The 20058-nt window shown below is 28.0% G+C and overlaps 9 protein-coding genes across 9 annotated transcripts; 4 read left to right on the forward strand and 5 right to left on the reverse strand.

Annotated features, from left to right (window-relative positions):
* Positions 1 to 257: 257 nt before the first annotated feature.
* Positions 258 to 2734, forward strand: T551_01914 (uncharacterized protein; the record flags this gene model as incomplete). Its single annotated transcript, XM_018374177.1, has 9 exons — positions 258 to 416; positions 466 to 1015; positions 1059 to 1303; positions 1431 to 1497; positions 1547 to 1575; positions 1619 to 2011; positions 2062 to 2307; positions 2354 to 2626; positions 2669 to 2734. 9 exons carry the CDS (start codon positions 258 to 260, stop codon positions 2732 to 2734), a joined length of 2028 nt encoding a protein of 675 aa, XP_018229531.1.
* A 248-nt stretch (positions 2735 to 2982) lies between these two features.
* T551_01915 (26S protease regulatory subunit 8) lies at positions 2983 to 4400 on the reverse strand (the record flags this gene model as incomplete). The annotated part of the gene is made up of 6 exons (XM_018374178.1): positions 2983 to 3110; positions 3158 to 3380; positions 3493 to 4013; positions 4056 to 4175; positions 4217 to 4280; positions 4323 to 4400. 6 exons carry the CDS (start codon positions 4398 to 4400, stop codon positions 2983 to 2985), a joined length of 1134 nt encoding a protein of 377 aa, XP_018229532.1.
* A 198-nt stretch (positions 4401 to 4598) lies between these two features.
* T551_01916 (uncharacterized protein) lies at positions 4599 to 6894 on the reverse strand (the record flags this gene model as incomplete). Its single annotated transcript, XM_018374179.1, has 7 exons — positions 4599 to 5114; positions 5159 to 5520; positions 5563 to 5758; positions 5806 to 6237; positions 6281 to 6361; positions 6402 to 6606; positions 6653 to 6894. 7 exons carry the CDS (start codon positions 6892 to 6894, stop codon positions 4599 to 4601), a joined length of 2034 nt encoding a protein of 677 aa, XP_018229533.1.
* A 162-nt stretch (positions 6895 to 7056) lies between these two features.
* On the reverse strand, positions 7057 to 8854 carry T551_01917 (uncharacterized protein; the record flags this gene model as incomplete). The annotated part of the gene is made up of 7 exons (XM_018374180.1): positions 7057 to 7293; positions 7339 to 7529; positions 7571 to 7698; positions 7740 to 7986; positions 8027 to 8170; positions 8214 to 8749; positions 8847 to 8854. The coding sequence occupies 7 exons, from the start codon at positions 8852 to 8854 to the stop codon at positions 7057 to 7059; spliced, it is 1491 nt and encodes a 496-aa protein (XP_018229534.1).
* Positions 8855 to 9145: 291 nt separating this feature from the next.
* Positions 9146 to 11092, forward strand: T551_01918 (transcription factor IIF subunit TFG1; the record flags this gene model as incomplete). Its single annotated transcript, XM_018374181.1, has 7 exons — positions 9146 to 9550; positions 9596 to 9691; positions 9739 to 9870; positions 9918 to 10022; positions 10067 to 10255; positions 10301 to 10862; positions 10908 to 11092. The coding sequence occupies 7 exons, from the start codon at positions 9146 to 9148 to the stop codon at positions 11090 to 11092; spliced, it is 1674 nt and encodes a 557-aa protein (XP_018229535.1).
* Positions 11093 to 11536: 444 nt separating this feature from the next.
* T551_01919 (succinate--CoA ligase (GDP-forming) subunit beta) lies at positions 11537 to 13355 on the reverse strand (the record flags this gene model as incomplete). The annotated part of the gene is made up of 12 exons (XM_018374182.1): positions 11537 to 11608; positions 11654 to 11676; positions 11721 to 11799; positions 11845 to 11924; positions 11966 to 12061; positions 12104 to 12119; positions 12166 to 12224; positions 12269 to 12861; positions 12907 to 13006; positions 13053 to 13125; positions 13175 to 13243; positions 13299 to 13355. The coding sequence occupies 12 exons, from the start codon at positions 13353 to 13355 to the stop codon at positions 11537 to 11539; spliced, it is 1317 nt and encodes a 438-aa protein (XP_018229536.1).
* A 166-nt stretch (positions 13356 to 13521) lies between these two features.
* On the forward strand, positions 13522 to 15313 carry T551_01920 (uncharacterized protein; the record flags this gene model as incomplete). Its single annotated transcript, XM_018374183.1, has 4 exons — positions 13522 to 13709; positions 13760 to 14070; positions 14833 to 15074; positions 15119 to 15313. 4 exons carry the CDS (start codon positions 13522 to 13524, stop codon positions 15311 to 15313), a joined length of 936 nt encoding a protein of 311 aa, XP_018229537.1.
* Positions 15314 to 16073: 760 nt separating this feature from the next.
* T551_01921 (linker nucleoporin NIC96) lies at positions 16074 to 19255 on the reverse strand (the record flags this gene model as incomplete). Its single annotated transcript, XM_018374184.1, has 11 exons — positions 16074 to 16190; positions 16238 to 16438; positions 16488 to 16778; positions 16825 to 16968; positions 17017 to 17270; positions 17317 to 17434; positions 17477 to 18134; positions 18178 to 18368; positions 18414 to 18869; positions 18914 to 19028; positions 19071 to 19255. The coding sequence occupies 11 exons, from the start codon at positions 19253 to 19255 to the stop codon at positions 16074 to 16076; spliced, it is 2730 nt and encodes a 909-aa protein (XP_018229538.1).
* Positions 19256 to 19381: 126 nt separating this feature from the next.
* Positions 19382 to 19833, forward strand: T551_01922 (uncharacterized protein; the record flags this gene model as incomplete). The annotated part of the gene is made up of 4 exons (XM_018374185.1): positions 19382 to 19430; positions 19477 to 19508; positions 19558 to 19621; positions 19670 to 19833. The coding sequence occupies 4 exons, from the start codon at positions 19382 to 19384 to the stop codon at positions 19831 to 19833; spliced, it is 309 nt and encodes a 102-aa protein (XP_018229539.1).
* Positions 19834 to 20058: the final 225 nt, after the last annotated feature.

Consider the following 20058-nt stretch of genomic DNA (forward strand, 5'->3'; position numbering starts at 1 on the left):
CTCAACCAAAACCCAATATTTTTTCAATCTTTAAGATCACGGAAATAACGTGTTCATTCCAGTCTTATAAGCTGTTTTTTTTCAGTCTTTAAGACACGTCAAATCTTTGTCTTTGAATTATTCAAAATTTGAAGTTGCGTTGTCGCTTGTGCTTTATGAACACTCCGAGTGACGTGATTTCGATAGAGCCGACGACGACGACACAAGAAGGAAAGTAAAAAAAAAGCAGTAAATAGAAGGAAAAATGTGTTGAATAGATGAGTAAAGAACAGAAAGAAGTATATAAAGAGAAGAAGGAAAAAACCCTTTTTTTTTTGGAAAAAAACGATGTTTCTGGGGCAAAATATGAGGCGAAACAAGATGACAAAAATCTGAACAATTCAGAGAGAGGAAGAAAGAAAAATGGGAAAGAAAAAGTACGTATATATCTTATATAAAGGTAACACATACCTCATGGTGCCTTAGGAGAGTGAATTGGGGAAGAATGACGAGACAAAGAGCCATTCATTAAGCAATGATGTAGAAAACGAACAAAACACTACCTATCACTCAGCAGATGGAGTTCTCCAGGAAAAAGAAAGTGAATCGAATACTTCAATAGGGGATTTGTCTATTGAAACAATTTTGGAAAAACATTCAGATATGAGCAATTCAACGACACTAACAAACAAAAGCGAGGAGGAATACCCAATACATAACGAAAATGTATATCCTTTAGCAGCAGACAATTTTATACAGAAGCAGAAAATACATGTACACAGAGAGCCGCTTGAACCACTGTCAACTCATGAAACAGATACATTGCCGTTTATCCAGTCGCTTAATTTTAACACTACAAATCCACCAGATGTGTTTATTAACTCCTATGTCAGTACAAAGTTATCTTCTGAAGCCCAAGAGGCTCACCAACAACCTCTTTCAATACATGAACCTGCAATGACGTCTACAAATATTTTACAAGAAAAGTTTGAGGAAATATATCAACACGCGTCTAGCGACAAAACTATCGACTGGGGTATTCTCCTTTTTCCATCTTCTTTAATATTAAATCTTTATAGAATTTTTCAGACTCATTATCAGTGATTATAATTTTGTTGTCAAAGCACATAAAGAGGAATTCTCAAGTGTTATCTCTACGGGCATTCCATCCATACTACGTGGTATTCTTTGGCAAACTATAACTTCATCTAAAAACTCCGATATGGAACGTATATACCATACTCTCATCAATCAACCTGCACCCGCTGAAAAAAATATACAAAGAGACCTTTACAAAACATTTTCTAAAGCGACTCTTAAGGCAGTAAGTCAATATCCATATAATATTTAATATATATTTTTTCATTAAAAATCTTTTTCAATTTTATGTACCTTTTCGTTCTTTTTTTTTAACATTATTATTTCCATATAAAAACCAATATCCTATGGAGAGAATTTATAGAGTCCTTAAAGCATACAGTTTGTATGATCCAGAGGTGGGATATGTAGAGGGAATGGGTTTTTCTAATTATCTCTTAATAAAATTAAATTACTAACGTTAAAATAGGATTTTTGGCAAGTCCTTTGTTAGTTTATGTAACAAAGTAATTTTAAAAAGAAAAATACTTACATTGTTAAGATGTCAGAAGAAGAAGCATTTTGCATATTTATTAAGCTTATGAAAGACTATGATTTAAGAAGTTTTTATATACCAAATACTCCAGGGTTACATTTACGTTTATACCAATTTAATAAATTAATGGAAGAAATTGTGCCGACAGTTTACATTCATCTTCATAAGCATGGGATAGAACCGTCAATGTACGCATCTCAATGGTTTATGACGCTTTTTGCCTATAAATTCCCAATAAACATGGTAGTAAGAGTTTTTGATGTAATAATTGCAGAAGGCACAGAAGCAATTCTTAAATTCAGTATTGCATTGATGAAAAAGAACCAAGAGAAGATATTGTCTCTAAAATTTGATCAACTTTTAAGTTTTTTAAAAGAAAAAATGTTTCTCGTGTATAGTGTAATATATTTATATATATACAATACAGCTTTATTTAATTGTGGACTTAGATTCATAACAAAACAATAACAAAACTTGCATGGTCGACTACAATTACAGATTATCAAGTTGATGAATTTATAAATGATGCTTATTCTATAGAAATTACAGAGAGCATGCTTTCCAAATATGCTATAGAATATAAAAAGATGAAAGAAACAGAAATAGAAAAAGACAAAGAAATAGCTTTTCTAAAATCTGAAAATTCTTCTCTCTTTCATAAAATAAAAAGTCTCGAAGAATCGCTGGATATTTTGGTTTTTATTCTTTTTTTTTTTTTTTTCATATTCTAATATTTTTTAGAATAAAGAACATATCAAATTGGCGAATTCAATGGTCGAAAGTAAAATACATATAGCTTGCTTGCTCGATGAAAACGAAGGCTTAACTTCAGAAGTTTCTCAACTAAAACTAACAATCGAATCGCAACCAATTGAAATCGAAGAACGTATGAAAAGTGAAATGCAGAGCATTATGGATAAAAACATACAAGTAATGGATAAAAATCGTGTATTAGAAGACCAAATAACCAAAATGGAAAATGAACTTGCACAAACAAAAATACAGCTAGCTACAGTAAAAATCATACAATTTTAAAAACTATTTTAACCAAATAAGATCCACAATGAGCGAGATACACTAAAAAAAAAATGGAACGAAGTAAAAAAAGCACTCGAAAATTAATCACAATACAGTCAATTAGGTTCTATATACACTATATGTAATACTTCAAATATTAATTAAACATTTACTGATATAATATTCAATTTATTTCTTTAACTTTAGCGACTAAAAATCAAATTTAATATCTACAATTTTTAGGATAACGGGAAAACATAAAATATTAAAATAAAAACAATATACTTTTATCTGTGTACAAAATTACAACCTTTCAAAATAACATGTAAAATAAATAACTGTAAATTATATCATTATTTAAAAAGTTTTGACAAACTAACATTCGATGTACCAACTTTGTTCATTACTTTAGATACAGCAAGCTCAAAATCTTCTTCTCGCACAAATATCCTTCGTTCACGAAGGGCATACAAACCTGCTTCTATTAAAAAATAAGACAATATCAAATACATTGTCAATAAATTGTACCTGTACATACGCCTTTTACTTCAGCTCCAGAAAAACCATTCATTTTTTCAGCTATTTTTTGCAAATTAATTCCACGAGTTAAATTCATTGATCGAGAATGAATCCTTAATATATCTGTTCTAGCTTTCAATGTAGGTGGTGGAAACTCAATCTTCCGGTCAATTCTACCAGGACGGAGCAATGCAGGATCAAGAATATCAATCCTATTTGTCGCCATAATAACCTATTTTATATTAATTTATTTTGAATAAATATAAATAAATAATTCCCTTAATATTTTTCGTTGGTTCAAATCCATCAAGTTGATTCAACAACTCTAGCATTGTGCGCTGAACTTCCGAATCACCACCTCTATTGCCACTTTCACTCCTTGTAGACCCAATAGAATCAATCTCATCCATAAAGATGATGGATGGAGCATGTTCTCTTGCCATAACAAATAACTCTCTCACCATACGGCTCCCTTCACCAATATACTTTTGAACAAGCTCTGAACCACTGACTCGAATAAATTTACTATCTGTATGATGCGCTACAGCTCTAGCAAGTAAAGTCTTTCCTGTTCCTGGAGGACCATATAAAAGAACACCCTTAGGTTGTGCAATTCCAAGAGATTCAAAAAGTTCAGGATGTTTAACAGGCAATTCAATAACTTCCTTAATTTCTTTAATTTGCTGATCTAACCCACCAATCATTTCATAAGTGCTGTCTGGAACCTTTTCTACCATCATCAAAGATACAAGAGGATCAACCTTGCTTGGAAGTATAGAATTCAATGTATAAGAACTTGATAAAAGAGATACTCGAAGACCAACTGTAAGTTTTTTGATATCTATCCCATCTGCAACATCAACCACTATCATATATTAAAAAAAAGATTTTCTATAACAGAAAAAACCATATTTCCCCTCTGGCTGACACTTTACAAGGACTTTCTTCTTACCCATTGTCTTAACAACTTCTCCAACATAAGAAGCAGGTTCTTGAAGAAGCTGAAGCTCTTCACGTAGCAAACGTACTAGAAGATAAAAATAACGTATTTTTAAAGATAAAACACACCTTTTGCATTCAATTCATTACGCTGAGCCTCAAGTCTTCTTAAATTTTGTGTTTTTTCATTAATCTAAAGACAATTAATTACAAAAATATTCATATTTTTCTTTACTTGTAATTCTGCTTCTTCAATTTTTCGAATAAAAAATGAAGTTACATTTTCTTCTTCTTGGAAAGAAGATAATTCCATTGTATAAAGTGTACCAAACAGCTATACAAAGCTTATTTGACAGCAATATTTAATAAATATTTAATATAATATAAAATGGTTCACAAACGATAAGTTTTAAAAGAACTTTTAAAAATAATTTTTTTATTCTAATATATATATATATATAACCCAGGAAATATAATGTTTATAGATTTATTAAAAACAAGATGTTTTTTTCTATGCCTTTTTATATTTTTCAAAAGAATTCATAATTATAGTAGTTCCAGTTTCAATAACTTTTGTATAATTATGTCGTGCCTGAGAATCATTTTGAAAATCTTTAGGCAGATAATCCATTAATTTTGCCAAATATGCATCTCTTAAGACGTATTCATCCTTAAGAACATGCAAGTTTTCGTATTGCGTAAATCTAGTCACTTTTTTACAAATATTAAAAACAATTCTATATAAATAATCCACAAAAACAAGAAGTACTAAGATCTCAACAAAAAACTTATCATTCGGAAAATATTTATGAAAATAAATCAAAATAGACATAACGATACTTCCTAACCAAGACAAGAACATCAATTTCGAATACCATAAACCAATAGTATCTGTACGATACGGAATAGAACGTTTTGTAGCAAAAAAGAGCCTTATGAAATCCAAGACCACTTTAACCACATTATTTATAAAAATGCAAACAGATCCTAAAGGCCAAATAATAGAAAACAAAGAGATATATCCAAACTATCAATAATCAATTAAAAATAAAAATACAAAGAAACAAATACTTGCATAACCAATTCCAAATAATTATTTAAAAGAGGAAATTCAGGTAACTCTGCTTCACGACAAACTTTGGATAAAAGTTCGTTTTTTTCAGAATAATTATTTATATTTTTGTGAGTAAATTTTGAAGTCCTAATGTTACAAATCCTTTCAAGTATAACAAAAAAAAACTTAAAAACAAAAGGCAATATCCACTGTTTAAAAAAATTTATAACTTGACCTGTAATCATGTAATAAATAAATTGTCGACGCAATTTATCAGGATTCATAACAAATGGTTTAATTTTTATACTTTCTGAAGTCAAAAATATAGATTGAATGCCAATTATATTTATCCTTGGAATTATATAATAACCAAATGGTACTAAAAGTATAAAAATTAATAATTGTAATATATCAAAATTACCATAGAAACATGAAATCAGAAATAAAGCAGTATAACAAATAATAAAATTAATCACAAAGATTTTATGAATAAAAGCAGATTCGAGATCAATATCTGTTTCATAATCTTCATAGTAATTTATATAAGTTGATATTTTATTATATAAAGTAGAAAACACAGAAACAAACCCAGCAAGAAAAATTGTAGGAATAAAAACCTTACTTTATTAGATTCTTTTGAACTTTAAGTAATACACATTCTAACCAAATATTTTTGAAAAGGACCATCATAAATCTCCGAAAAATATAAATCCACAAAGAAAAACCCAATAAGTATAAAAACAACACCAGTAACCAATACTACCTGAAATACCATAAAAAAAATTTTTCTAAAAATTTTTTTCCAAAATGAAGAAACTAAAGCATTTTTCCTAGTTGTCATATATATTCCAATTTCATCTCCTACAAATCGTCTATGTTTTTGATATATTTTGCTAATACCATATACTCCCCAACGTATTGAAAGTCTTACCTCTATCTTCCTCCATTTCTGTATAAATAAAATACACCATAGATTCACAATAATAGCATATATTATAGAATATTTCGGTAAGAAAAAATGAGCAAAAAACCCAGTAACAATAGGAAATATAAGACACAAAAGGTAAAAACGAATAAATGAAAAATATATAGCAATCTAAGATTTTTAAAACTCAGACATCATTAAAAATGATTAATACCTTTTCCCCAAAATGATTCCTTATATCATCTAAATCAGATTCACTTATAAAACCTTTTTTAAAAATTTTATAAATATAATTCTAACTCATTTAAAATAAAAATACAAAAAATAATTTATACTCTATTAAAAATACGGTCATGAGGTGGAAAAATATATTTAACCATTTTCCATTCATTTAAATCTGGATAAATTCCTGCACCCCCTTCAGAAGCAGGAAAAGTAATAATGTCATGAATGAATTTTAGTCTTTCTGATGAAGAGATCTTCTTATCAATATATAAATCAGGTAGTCCACTTTTTACCCCATAGAGCCAATCCCTATGTCTATCTATCGTTACCATTATTCTAACAAAATAACACAAAAAATAACCGAGAAACAAGAGCAGCAGTCTGTAATCTAGCAGAACAGCAACGTATAAACAGAAAAAGAGACCCTATAGAGCCATTTAGATATTCAATATCCAACCCTGCTTCAGAAAGTCTCATAATCAAATTCTTAAACTGTTCCAAAGATTCTTTCAAAGTTTTATCATAATAAAAGCAAATTACATAATCAGGAGATATTATATTATCTTTTGAGGCCAATTCTTTCTTCTCATCAGTGTTATTCATCTTTTATAATCCTAAAATAATGGTTAAATGGACAAAAGTTAGAAAGTTGAAAATATTTCGAGATGAAAAGTATATTAATATATACTAATTTATATAAAATGAAAAAATAATTCTAATAAAAATAAACTAAGGAAAAACTTATATATATAAATAAGTGAAAAATTAAAAAGTTTTTGAAAAATTATCAGAAACAATACGTTCTTCACATAATTCATCACATATCTTGCTTTTTACTCTTGAACCAGATAATTTTGATGCACGAAAAAATTCACCTCGTATCATATGAGCACTTTGTCTGTTAACTGTTCTTCCAACATTATGTGTAATTTCAAAAGGATCTTCTATTGCGAGAACATAACGATCTTTAAATACATTATCTGAAGCAGAAACTCTCTCAACCTATTATAAATAAAAAACAATGCAAACTTAAATTACAGTGCTTACTGCTTGCGTCCATCCTTTATCTTTCTTTGTCAAAAGACCAGTTTGGCTCCTTATACTAACAACATGATCTCTCCAATTAAATTGATATGCATAATAATAAAAAAAACCATAAACGAGTTTCCCTAAACTATCCATATTACTGGAAAAAGGACGTGAGGTATCAATATCCTTAAAAAACCAAACATTAAAACCTAAATAGATAAATAAAAATTTAAAAGATAATTTCTAATACCATCGCATTCAATCTCTGATTGTACTAACAACTTCCCAGGAGTAGCTTTCATTCGTTGTAAATTTGGCAAAAGAGGAATAGAAATAATATTCATAAGATAATGCAAAACAAGTAAAACATAGCCATAGCTAAATAATTTCAATATTTATGTTTATTACTAAAAACATACCTCGAAAGAGTCCCATGATATGGATCATTTATTTTACGTCTCTTTGCCCAATACTTTATAAACAAAATTATCTTCCTTACACGATGATCACACTTGGAGTATGTAGTCAAAAGATTAGTATTATATATTGCAAGTTTATTATTAAACCCAATATCACAGGCAATTCCCTCTGGAAACATGGATGATCCTTTACTATTAACTTTTATTATAGAAACCCTTGTCCGAAAAAGTAACATTACTTCCATGTCTAACATCATTAGAATAAATCATACATATCAACAAAAAACCATATTTTTTAATTTCCTCAGCTAAAATCTTAGGAAATTCATGCGTATGCATATCCAAAGAATCATCAATTACACAAAAATCCATATCTGAGTTAACAGTTGCAAGGCCACTAGCAACACTCCCAAATAAAACTAACTTTGCTGCTATGTAAAATTAATCATAAAAGCTACCAAATTAAAATCATACATGGCCTGCAATTGTGAAGTATCCCACTCAAAAACAGCCTAAATTCCTCCTTCCGCAACAACTCCTCATAAGTACACATATTATGTTCTAATATATATAATACAAACATAGAAAGAATAGAATGCTCATCATAAACTTTCTTATAAATACATTCTCCATTGATCATACCGAAAAAATTGGGATCTGAATACTGACTACAGCTTGTATTATAAAAATTCTTTAGATTACTTTCATTAACATTTCTTATCGACGAAAAACGTAAATCATCATAATATCCTTGAATAAACATATCCTTATGGCCAAAATCAAACCTACAAGATGAATCTAGCAGATTCTTTTCATTAGATCCCGTATCTTCCCATGCCCTTTCATGCTCCAAAGTTATTTTATCAAATGACTCCTGAATATTTTCCATATTTACTTCTAATTTATTCTGATCTTTACTAAAACATACATTTTTAAAAGAACCATCCAAGTCCTGTTGAAACCTCAGAGAATCCAGCCCGAAAAGGCCTTTTAACGACCCAACAACTTCCCTTTCCTTCAGATAACCCAACTCAACAATATCCAATCAGTTTTTACACAAATAACAGAATTTTTATTTGAAATTTGATCCAAATTTTTTACTAAAACCTCTGCATCATCAAATTATTGACACAGAATTCATTAAAAGTAGAAAAAACAGATAAAGAGCACTATATTTTCTAAAATATATTTTTTTCCGTTCAGCACATTTTTTTTAAGGTTAATCGATCAACGAAGTAATATACGAACAACCTTAAAAGAAACATATCTTTTGCTAAATGCTTGAAAACGAGAAAATACATGGTTTATAAAAGAATTCAAAGATATTTTAAGATATATAATACTAATAAATATATATAGTCAAGCAGGAAACCCAAAACAACAATAATTTTTCAACATCGACATATATGGATTTCAAACTTACATCAGTGACAAAAAGCTTGCAGGGAATTAAGCATCATATTTTGAAGTTCCATTCTGCACGTACTATTGATCCTTTGGAAGATTTTACGCCTCCAGTTCTTTTACATAGAAAAGATCTGATGGCAGGACCAGAAACACAAGATTCTTTATCAGAAACAGGATCAAAAAATGCTAGCCAAGAAGCAGCAGGGAACAGTGCAGGACAAAACATGAAGTTAAATGCTTTTAAGAGAAAGACACGACAAGTTTATGCAATAAACGAAGCAGAATGGAAATTAAAGCAAGAAGAACGTATTCCATGGGTTTTGGAAGACTTTGACGGTCGGAATACATGGATTGGAACAATGGAAGGGGGGCAATCCCACAACTATGTTTTTTTTGTATTTGCTGTCCATACACTTTCAAAGTTGAGGAAATAAGCTTATTATAACCAGGAAAATGGATTTAAAGTTGTACCAGCGAGTAAATGTTATCGATTTAACCAAAAAAACCGGTACCAGACACTCTCAATTGATGAAGCAGAAGCAAAAGTATGAAATTTAAAAAAATAGTTGAAATTTTTATTTACATATTAAAGATGAATAAGCGTGTTCATATTCCTCGATGGTTTATGAAAAAAGAAGCAAAAGAGAATAATACAGACGGATGTAATTCAGTGCCTTTATATCGTTTAAAAACAGTAACATCTCAAGGAAAATATGAGCTAAATGTAGAGCATATTGAAAACATTAATTCATTCTATTACTAATATTTAAGGGCGATCATGATGGCGATGAAGAATTAGACTTTAATGAAGAATTTGCAGATGACGAAGAAACACCTTTCATTGAAGGAAATGAAGAAGATAACAAAGAATTAGAGGTGGATTTGCAATTATTATATATATAAGAATTAACATCACAAAGGAGAGAATTAAACGAGAAATACGATCTGCTAGTTCTTTAGGGGATGTGGATAAATTTGTGAACGAGAATATTTATAGTGAGAAAAGACGAATGAATAAAGAAGGGAGAAAAATAAGAAAATATTTAACTTCTCATGAAAAAAATCATATATATGAAACCGATGAGGACGATAATCCATATGCATCAGAAGTATGTGTTTTTTATATAAGTTGCGTATTAATTTATATACTGTAGGAAGATATTGACTCGGATATATCTAATTTCCAAAGAGAAGATGAAATAAAACAAGAAAAAATAATGAAAGACAAAAAAAAACAGCCACAAAACACTCCATTACAAGGAGATTCAAATATTAACAAAGATATGTCACCTCTTTCTAAAGCGTTATCTACGGAAGTGTCAAATAATTTATCAGCTGATTTCACAAAGCATTTAGCGTTATCTAATACTCTAAAAACACAAAAACAGGACTATCTTCGCTCCATTCGATCTATTAGACCATATCTTATTACTCTAAAATTACCAAAACATCACTTAATTACATATGCAAACTCTTTTGAACAATTCACACCAATTTTATCATCTTTGTCTAGAGAAACATCACCAGAACCTAATAAACGGCGAAAACTAGATACAGATATAAACAGTTCAGGTGAATCATCAAATCCTAATTCTAACGATCCTAAGAAAACAAAAATTCGAATCACAAATAATTCGCAAAATCATAATTTAAATGTTTTACCAACGCTAGATCAAAAAACAGATACAAGTAATACCGTGGATATAATTTCTAGTGGTTTTTTTTTTTTTTTAATCTTCAAAATCTAACATAATATAATAGATTCACATTTAGTAACAGAAGAAGAATTAAGAAATGCTATACATTCTAGAAAAATGAATGCAAAAGAACTTCTCAAGTCATTTAAACCAAAACTAGGAATGAATCCAAAAAACAGAGATCTTATACTTGAACTTGTAACACGAATAGCAAAAATGGAAAATGGATATCTTGTGCTTAAAAATTAAAGATTTATCAACAGCACATGTACATCAATGTTTTGAATTTTATGTAATATTAAACTTATACGTTTACTAATATTTTTCTTATTTTTTTATTTTTTTTTATTTTAAACTTTTTTAAAATAAAATTATTTAACAATCAATACATAATATATACTTTGTATTACAATACTCCTCTAAAATATTATAAAATACAATTAAACACTATAATTCTTAAATATAAAATAATTATAAATATTACAAAAAGAAATTTTAGAGAAATATTTAAAGCGAAATAATAAATAACTTAAAAAAGTAATATTTTACTCTTAAATATTACTTAAAACCAATGCCAAGTATCTAATAATATATATAATAATCTCATTTAAAAACTAATTATCAATAAAAATAAAACACAAAATCCAACTACTTAATATTACAATTTATTAATATTTTATTTCTATTAACTATCTAAAAAGACCTAAAACTTACATCTACATCAATATCTTTTGAAAGACTGACAATCTTACTAAAATGACATGCCTATATATGGAATTAAAAAATAGAAACTATTAAAGTTATAAAAACCTTATAAGCTGCTTCATCAAGATCTAAAAAAATTATTAGAACATGTTATATGTTACTCAATACTAACCAATAAAACAAAAAAACCGCAAACCGGAATTATTAATTATCTTTTGTGCTTCTTCATAATTTGTACCTTGCAAACGTGCCTTAATAATAATTATATCATATAAAAATAACACAATTATACTAACAACAACAGGAATGTTAAGATTCATATTCTTCATTACTGAAATAAGACCTCGTGCTATATCATCACATTTAACAATCCCACCTAAACCATTAATTATATATATAATTTCCAAATAATAATACCAAATATATTCACGAAAATTGTAGTAACTCTAGGATCTTTAGTGATAAGATCAAATGCTTCTCTAATTGATTCAGGACTAGCAGAACCTCCAACATCTTTATATAATTAAAAAAAAATATGACACTAGAAGATATTACCAAGAAAATTAGCAGGCTAATGACAAATTTATTTAAATAAATAAAGGAAATCAGAAACATACCTCTCCGCCATTGAGTTTTATAATATCCATAGTAGCCATGGCCAACCCTGCACCGTTTACTGTATAATTAAACAATCAAATACTAATTTACAATAAATCATACCCAAACATCCAATCGAACCATTGAGTTTAATAAAATTTAATCCATTTTCAGTGGCTTTAATTTCATCAGGATCTTCTTGCGACTTATCACGTAAAGAAAATATATCAGCTTGTCTAAATTCAGCATTATCATCAAAGTTAAATTTAGCATCCATAGCTAATATCTCATAATCTACTGATTCAGAAAGAGGATTTATTTCAATTTGTGTAGCGTCCTTTTCAATAAACAGTTTATATAACTTCAGTATCATATCAATAGCTTTATCATGACACCTTGGAGAAAACCCAAGCTTCTCAACAATGAAGAATGCAGTATCTTTACTAACTCCTTTGGTAATATCAATAGGAACCTTAAGAATTAAGTCAGGATTTTCTTTAGCAACAGTCTCAATATCAACGCCCCCTTGAGATGATGCAATAATTATAGGACCCTGAGATGTACGATCCATTAGTATTGCAAAATAAAATTCCTTTCTTGCATATTTCCGCTCACAAATATACACTGCATTGCATATTTTTCCAACAGACCCTGTTTGCTTTGTAACAAGCACATTTCCTAACATTTGATCTGCATAATAACCAATGTCTTCAGGTCTAATTCCTTCTTTAAAAAAATAGCTTCTATGTAAACAAACTTACGAAAATGCAGTTTTTACACCTCCTTTCAGTCCACTATTAAAAACTCCTTTACCTCTTCCTCCTGAAAGAACCTGTGCTTTAATTACTAAATCATCAACTCCTAAAGACATAATTATTCATAGAATTCATGATATTATTCAAAATACCCAACTCTCTTGCTATTTGAATAGCTTCTTGAGAAGTTCTAGCTACTTTTCCAGAGGGAACATTAATACCATACTTATTCATGTTAATATCTACAAAGACAAAAAATATACTATTTTAATACATCTTTTAAAAGATTTGCTGATAAATATTCATGAATAGAAAGATTTCTTTTCTGTTGAATCACAAATGTCTATAAATTTAAAGTCAGCCTATAATTGTCATTTTAAACAAATTCAAAAACACACATTTGCTGGAATTCTATTAATCCTTAAAAAATTACTACGAAAAACGTATTTTAGCATTAAAATCCTTAATATTTCTGCCACTTTTTTATTATTTCCAATAAATAGATATTCAACAAAGATTTCATGTTAATCTCAACGACATCGATTTTTATTATGGAAAAAACATGCAAAATGGCCCAGCAAAAAGGCCTATAAATAAGCTATTTAAAGAGCTATTTAAAGGATGAAAACAAATAAAAACATACAGGAAATATCAAAAAACTCTATTATTAAATCACAAATTGACATATCATTTAACGAGATCAAAAAGCTTGTTGCATCTTGGCTTGAACCAAAGGAGTCTATTTTTGAAGAAAAAGAAACAAGTTCTGGTGAAGAACATAATATATTTGAAACAAAAAGGCAAGGAAAGTAAGTATATTACTATTTTTCATGGCTTAAATAACGAAAATTTCCAAAAGATTAGGATTAGGTGCAAATGCAGAAGAGATAAAACAACGCGTTCAAATTTCAAAGGCAGAAATGTTATTAAAAAGAAAACTAATTAATACAAAAAAAAGAAAACAATGGGAAGACAAAAAAGAGTCTAAAATACTTAACGAAGATAACGAAAATAGCGATGATTTTGATAGTAAGAATATATATGTAAAAAAACTCTCGATATCAGGTCATTCAAAAAGCCATCCTTACTACGTTATTGGTGAAAATAAAAAAGAAAACAGGACAGTATCATTTTTTGATGTGTATAAGAATGAAAAACGAAAAAAAAAACGTTTATCATAACAATAAGTAAAAATAGTCTAGTTAAACAAAAAATTATTCAATTCTATTTATAGTGTTTTTGATCCCAAAAACAATTAAATATATAAAAAGGATTTTCTTATACCAAACATATCATTATATACTAAAATATCTAAATTTCAGAACTAGTGTTTAAAAGTCAATTATTTTTGCAAGATATCATACATAAATACATAGTATAATGTCAGTATCTTTAAGTATATACCAAGAAAGTTAATCCTTGTCGAAGCATATTCAAATTCTAAACATAAAATGTGTTCATTTTTCTAACAAATCATAAATATCTATATTATCTAAGACATTTATTTTCAACTAGGAGAAGTATAATAAAAAAGATTAATACTTTATGATAATTCTTAAACAATAAACAATTATTCAATAAGTCAAACAAAGCCTAAAAATTCTCAACTTTAAACTATAAACTATATTAATTAACATAGATATGAAAAATAAGTACAAAAACAGTAATTTCAAAAGACTTTTATGAGCCTACTAAAAAAATTAGGCTATCAAACTACCAAAAAAACATACTAACAATATCAAAAACTAATAAACATAGTTTACAAAAATTATTAAAAAATGTTTATAGTACTTTATACATATAATTATTCATCTTATCTATGTATTTATCAATTTAATAATATGTTCACATTTAATCGACAACTTTAAACTTATTTTGAAATGAAAATATTTTATTTATATATTTTCTTAAAATTATTTAATAAAATATTAGGATACCAAAATGATTTTTATCCAGAAAGCCTTCATTATGAAATATTTCATGAATTAGCACCAAAAATAGCACCAATATTACGAGGATCTATAAAATATAATTTCAAAGAAAAAACAGCAATTTATCATTCTCAAAGTTCTATTTATGAAATAGAAACACTGGGAAATAATATAGAAGAAGGTTTTTATAGAGTGGGTGTTTTTGATTCAGAAAAAAAATTTAGAAATGGATTTATACAATGGGTACTACTTTAAACATAATTTTTAACTAAAACTTATTAATTAAGGACCAATTAAAGAATTTATTAAAACTAAATATATCTATTCATGAAGAAATTTCTCTTTACCTAGATGATTTTAACAATGTTTGGCATGTAGATTATGTATTGAATATTTTGAACAAAAAAGTTTATACCAGAAAAAATCTCATTAAACTAATAGAATATAGGAAGATAAAGAAAGAAAGGTTAATACGAGTGTAAGAATAATATTTCCAGCATCAGAGAATGGAACAATGCCTATATTAAATAAACCAGTAATTTTAAGTCCAGATGGAAAACCGATACAAAACAAAGAAAAAACATTTTTTCAAAAATATTGGATGTATATAATTCCATTTATACTATTATTACTTGTAGGAAACAGAAATGTCGAAGCAGAATAAAATACACCATTTCTATATATAAATATTTTAGACATTTTATTTATATTTTAACATTAAAAAACCATACAATCCAGGTACTACCTAAATATTCAAACATATAATGTAAAGAATTATTTATGTAATATTATCATGAAAATTTTAATGAAAAAGTTCACTGTATAATGATTAAAAATTATCAAAGTATATTTAATTAATATATTTAATTATATGTTAGATAATTCTTTTTCTAAAATCTTAAATATACTTTTTATATGTTTAATAAAAATTCAAACATTATTGTTCAATAATCTATGTGTAAATTATATAAATATTAAAAAAATAAACAAATTATCTAAAACTTTTATAAATCAATATTTTAAATTTTAACATTAGATTTGACACTTATATCCTTTTAACATACAAAATATTAGAACATAATAAGTCCAAAACCTTTAATTCCTTTAATATATACATTAAAATATAAAAATATAATTACAGTTATTTAGACATGCATCATATACTTCAAATTATTAAAAATAATAGAGGAAACAAAAAAAATAGAAAATCTTAAAACACTTACAGTACAATCATAAATATAATTAAAACATTACATCAAGACGAGAAATATGTGAATAAATCTCGGAAGACATTCTGTATTGAATCATACCAGCATAAATCATAACAGATTTTGCACGTTTCCGTAATTCAATCAATTTCTAAAATAATGTCAAAAATTTATTCTTTTAACGTTAATATTTATTACAGCATTACGAGATGAATCAGAAAAAGGACTTAATTTGAGTTTATTGTTCAATTTATAAAGAGATTCCATACTCATAACGAGCAAACCTGCAACATTCCGTGCAATACTTTCATGAAGAGATGTAAAATCTTGCGCTTGTTTCTTAATAGCGCCAATATCAGCGTTACAATCAAGAGGAATAATATTAAGCTGCTCAATAACCTATAAATTAATAACATTAAAAATATGAAAATAGATACAATCAACGTACCATCAAACATTGCTCCCATTTTCCCTCCATATATGCAGAACGGGCATCCGTCATTTTCAAAAGAGCTTTACAAGCATCTCTATTTATAGAACTAATCTTAGAATATATCCTGACATTATTAAAATATACAGACATCATATTTTGTGCTAATTGCTTTGGATCTTCCATAGCTGTTAAAGATAAATTAGTCTTCAAAGAAGTATCGCCAGATTCAACATAATTATTAAAAACAGAACCACTTAAAGCTTCACCAAGAACTTTATTAATAATAGAAACTACAGTGTCAAAATCCTAATAAGATAAACATATATATTTAAAGAAAATCTATTTAACAAACTTCAGATAAATGATACAGAAGTATAGCATCAGCAGTACGCCCATCATCATCAGCTTGTAACGCAGCTTGTTCAGTAATCGTTTTTAGATATTCACTCTCACTTTGTAACTGTATTAATTCAAGCTTTTTTTCAATAATTCCAGGCTATTATATAATTAATGATTTATAATTAAAAAATATAAACTATATTACCTCTCTTGTCCCATCTGCTCTTACATCACCAAGTAATTGAGCAAATTCACGTGTATTTAAAACGAGTTCTTTTATTGCTTCATAACAAATATTTTTTTGAATATTTCCAATTGGAGAGGACAAGTCACTATTTAAACATATAAGACAAAGATAATCAATCGCAATTTTAGGATCAGATTTTTGAAACGTCTTTGCATATACACATAGGAGCCTCGAAAAATTCAAACATGCAATATTTTTATCATTAATAGATACTATTTATCATAATTAAAACCATTATATATAATATGTAAATCATACACAGTTCTGTTTCTAAACAATTGTCAATCGTAGGTATATGCAGTAGCCCATAATACGCAAGAGCTATTGCAAAATGAACGGCATCAACAGGGTGATAAGAATACAAATAATGCACAGCCTAAAAATAATTAAGCTTCAAAATAAATTAGTCATTAATTACTCGTTCAAACTGTCCACTTAATAAAAGTAACTGAAAATATACAATTGGATTAGCTCCTTTAGGATTAAAATGTTTAGCACCAAAACTCAAAAGAGTTTTTTGTACATCCTCTAAAGTATATCTTTCATGAATCGATTCACCAGAATCTTGTATACTACGAGCAAGACTTAATTGAAGCCACATATAATCTTCAGCAAGAGGCAAAACCTCAGGCAGTGACCGCTTAGATAGTTCACACCTGCCAATTATTTTATAAATAACATACTTATAAGGATCAGAAGTTTCTGTTACAAAACGTATACGCTGATTATATTCAGCATGTAACCTATCATTAAGTTGACGAGGAAGTTTCCCATTAGGAGACATAGAATATGCCTTTATATATATTGGAAACGTTTTTTCAATCTTTTGAAATAAATTTTCATGCTTCAAAGTATATTGTACTGCTTCTTCTAAATATCCACATCTAATAAAATAAAATAAAAAGGCCCAAATGGGTATATTGTTTACAATCTCAAGATTCTTTTTTGTCCATTTACCGTTTTTCATGAACTTTAGATTTAAATATGCTCGAATTTTATTTTCAACAGAAGGAACACCACCTAATTTTGCATCATGAGGATGTTTCGAAATTTCTTTTTCAATAAGAGAAAAAAATCTTTAAAACAGTTAATTAAAATAAAGATATACAAAGAACTTACTGTACTTCAAGAAACGATTTTGCTCCAGAAATAATTTTTTTAAACATTGTAGATTTAAGAGAAAAATCATCAATATATGAAACAAATTGCCTTTCATTAGTAACTTTAGCAGATGCATGATCGTTTAAATAATCATTTTCCTCCACAATTTTTGAAAGCAGTTTCCATGAATCAGAAAGCTGTTGAAACCGCTATAAACGCCTATTAGAAGTACATAAATTACTTTATTAACATACAACATCACCACGAAACAACCGAGCTACATCACCAAACGCATTAAAAATTCCAAATCCTTTTTTCCTTAATCTAAACTCATTCAACAAAACCACCACCTCTGCATATTTTTGCTGAATCGGTGAAATACTAGAGACTTGTTGCACTTTAGATTCCACATCGTCAAAATCCTTAAATGCAGTGCATCCTATCTTAGAATTCTTCAAAGCCGATGTCGAAAAAGACATTTCGGTCCGAAACTCTGATACATCCTTTGGTGCTTCTTTTTCTGGTTCTGAATATCCCATATTCAATACCTCCTTCGACTTCTGAACATCATTTAACATACTTGTCTTCTTTCTTTCCCATTTATTATTGATATTCCGTGCAACAAACGCATCAAAATCCCGTTCACTTTGTTTAATCATATCTTCTATTGCCAACAAAATATTCCGTTCTTTCTTATACCTCAAATAACCCTATGCAAAATTAGACCTTCTAAACTTCCTATCCCATCTTCTACATCAATATCTGTGTCTATCAATGGAGTAGATTCATAAAAAGGAAGCAATTGAATCGACATCAAGACTTGCAACGTTTCCTTTGCGTTCATTCCACTTCCAGCAAGCAAATAATGTCTAATAAGTCAGGAAAAACCCGTAAAAACAATTATTACTGACGCTTTTGTGTCACCATCTCTGGTACCTAAACTTGCTGCAGAATCCTCCAAAGACTGGCGGATCTGATCCAAATTTAACTCAAACTGTGGCAATTCCTGATGAAATAATTCATTTTGAAGCTTTTTAGAGCCTTCAAGTATATCTGGAAGCGTTGATGGCTTTAAAACAACCTCTTGAAGGTACATTTGTAGATTTTTGAAGTTATAGATTTTTGAAATTAAGATTATACGTTGAAAGCAACATCAAAAAAATAAATGATATATAAAAAAGATTTTTTAAGAAAAATTAAGAGGAATTAAAAGAAAAATAGTATGAATAAACCATGGTCAATGGCTCTAGGATGGGCCAGTTTGATAGCAAGTTTTTTTTGGCGTTTTTTAGAGTATTTTTTAACAAAATAGTTTAGCAGCAGGAATAGGATATTATTTTGCAAAAAAAGTATATATATAAGCAGAAAACAAGTTAAAAGATGATTTATAATACGTAGGATATAAATGCAAGACGTAGGGAACAAATGGCATACGGAAATATTATACAAGAAAAGCTTGACTGTGAGGTTTTTTGATGGCTAAAAGAAGAATCTAATGGATAAATTGAAGGGAAAGAAAGAATAGAATTAGACGAGAAAAGGATGAGAAAAGATAAAAAATCTATGGAAGAAATTCAAGAAAACGAAAATTTAACAAAGAATGCTACAAAGCATTCTTTAGAAAGTACTTCTAGCCAACCATATGTAAAATTAAAGCAAAAAGAAAATCGATAGTAGTATCTAACGGTTAGAAACAAGTAGTTATATTTATTAAGTACAAATTGTCTGCTTTTAGTTTAATATTTTTAATGATTTGGGTATTAAATCTAATTTTTTAACGTTATATACAATCATAGGAAATCGTTACATTATTTTCACTTAGAATTTCCTTCCCTTTTTTTTAAAACTAGATTCTAGAATACATAGAGCTTATTTATTAATGTCTAATTATAAATTGTT

The sequence above is a fragment of the Pneumocystis jirovecii genome (assembly GCF_001477535.1).
Source record: "Pneumocystis jirovecii RU7 chromosome Unknown supercont1.8, whole genome shotgun sequence".
In the NCBI taxonomy this organism is placed as follows: domain Eukaryota; kingdom Fungi; phylum Ascomycota; class Pneumocystomycetes; order Pneumocystales; family Pneumocystaceae; genus Pneumocystis; species Pneumocystis jirovecii.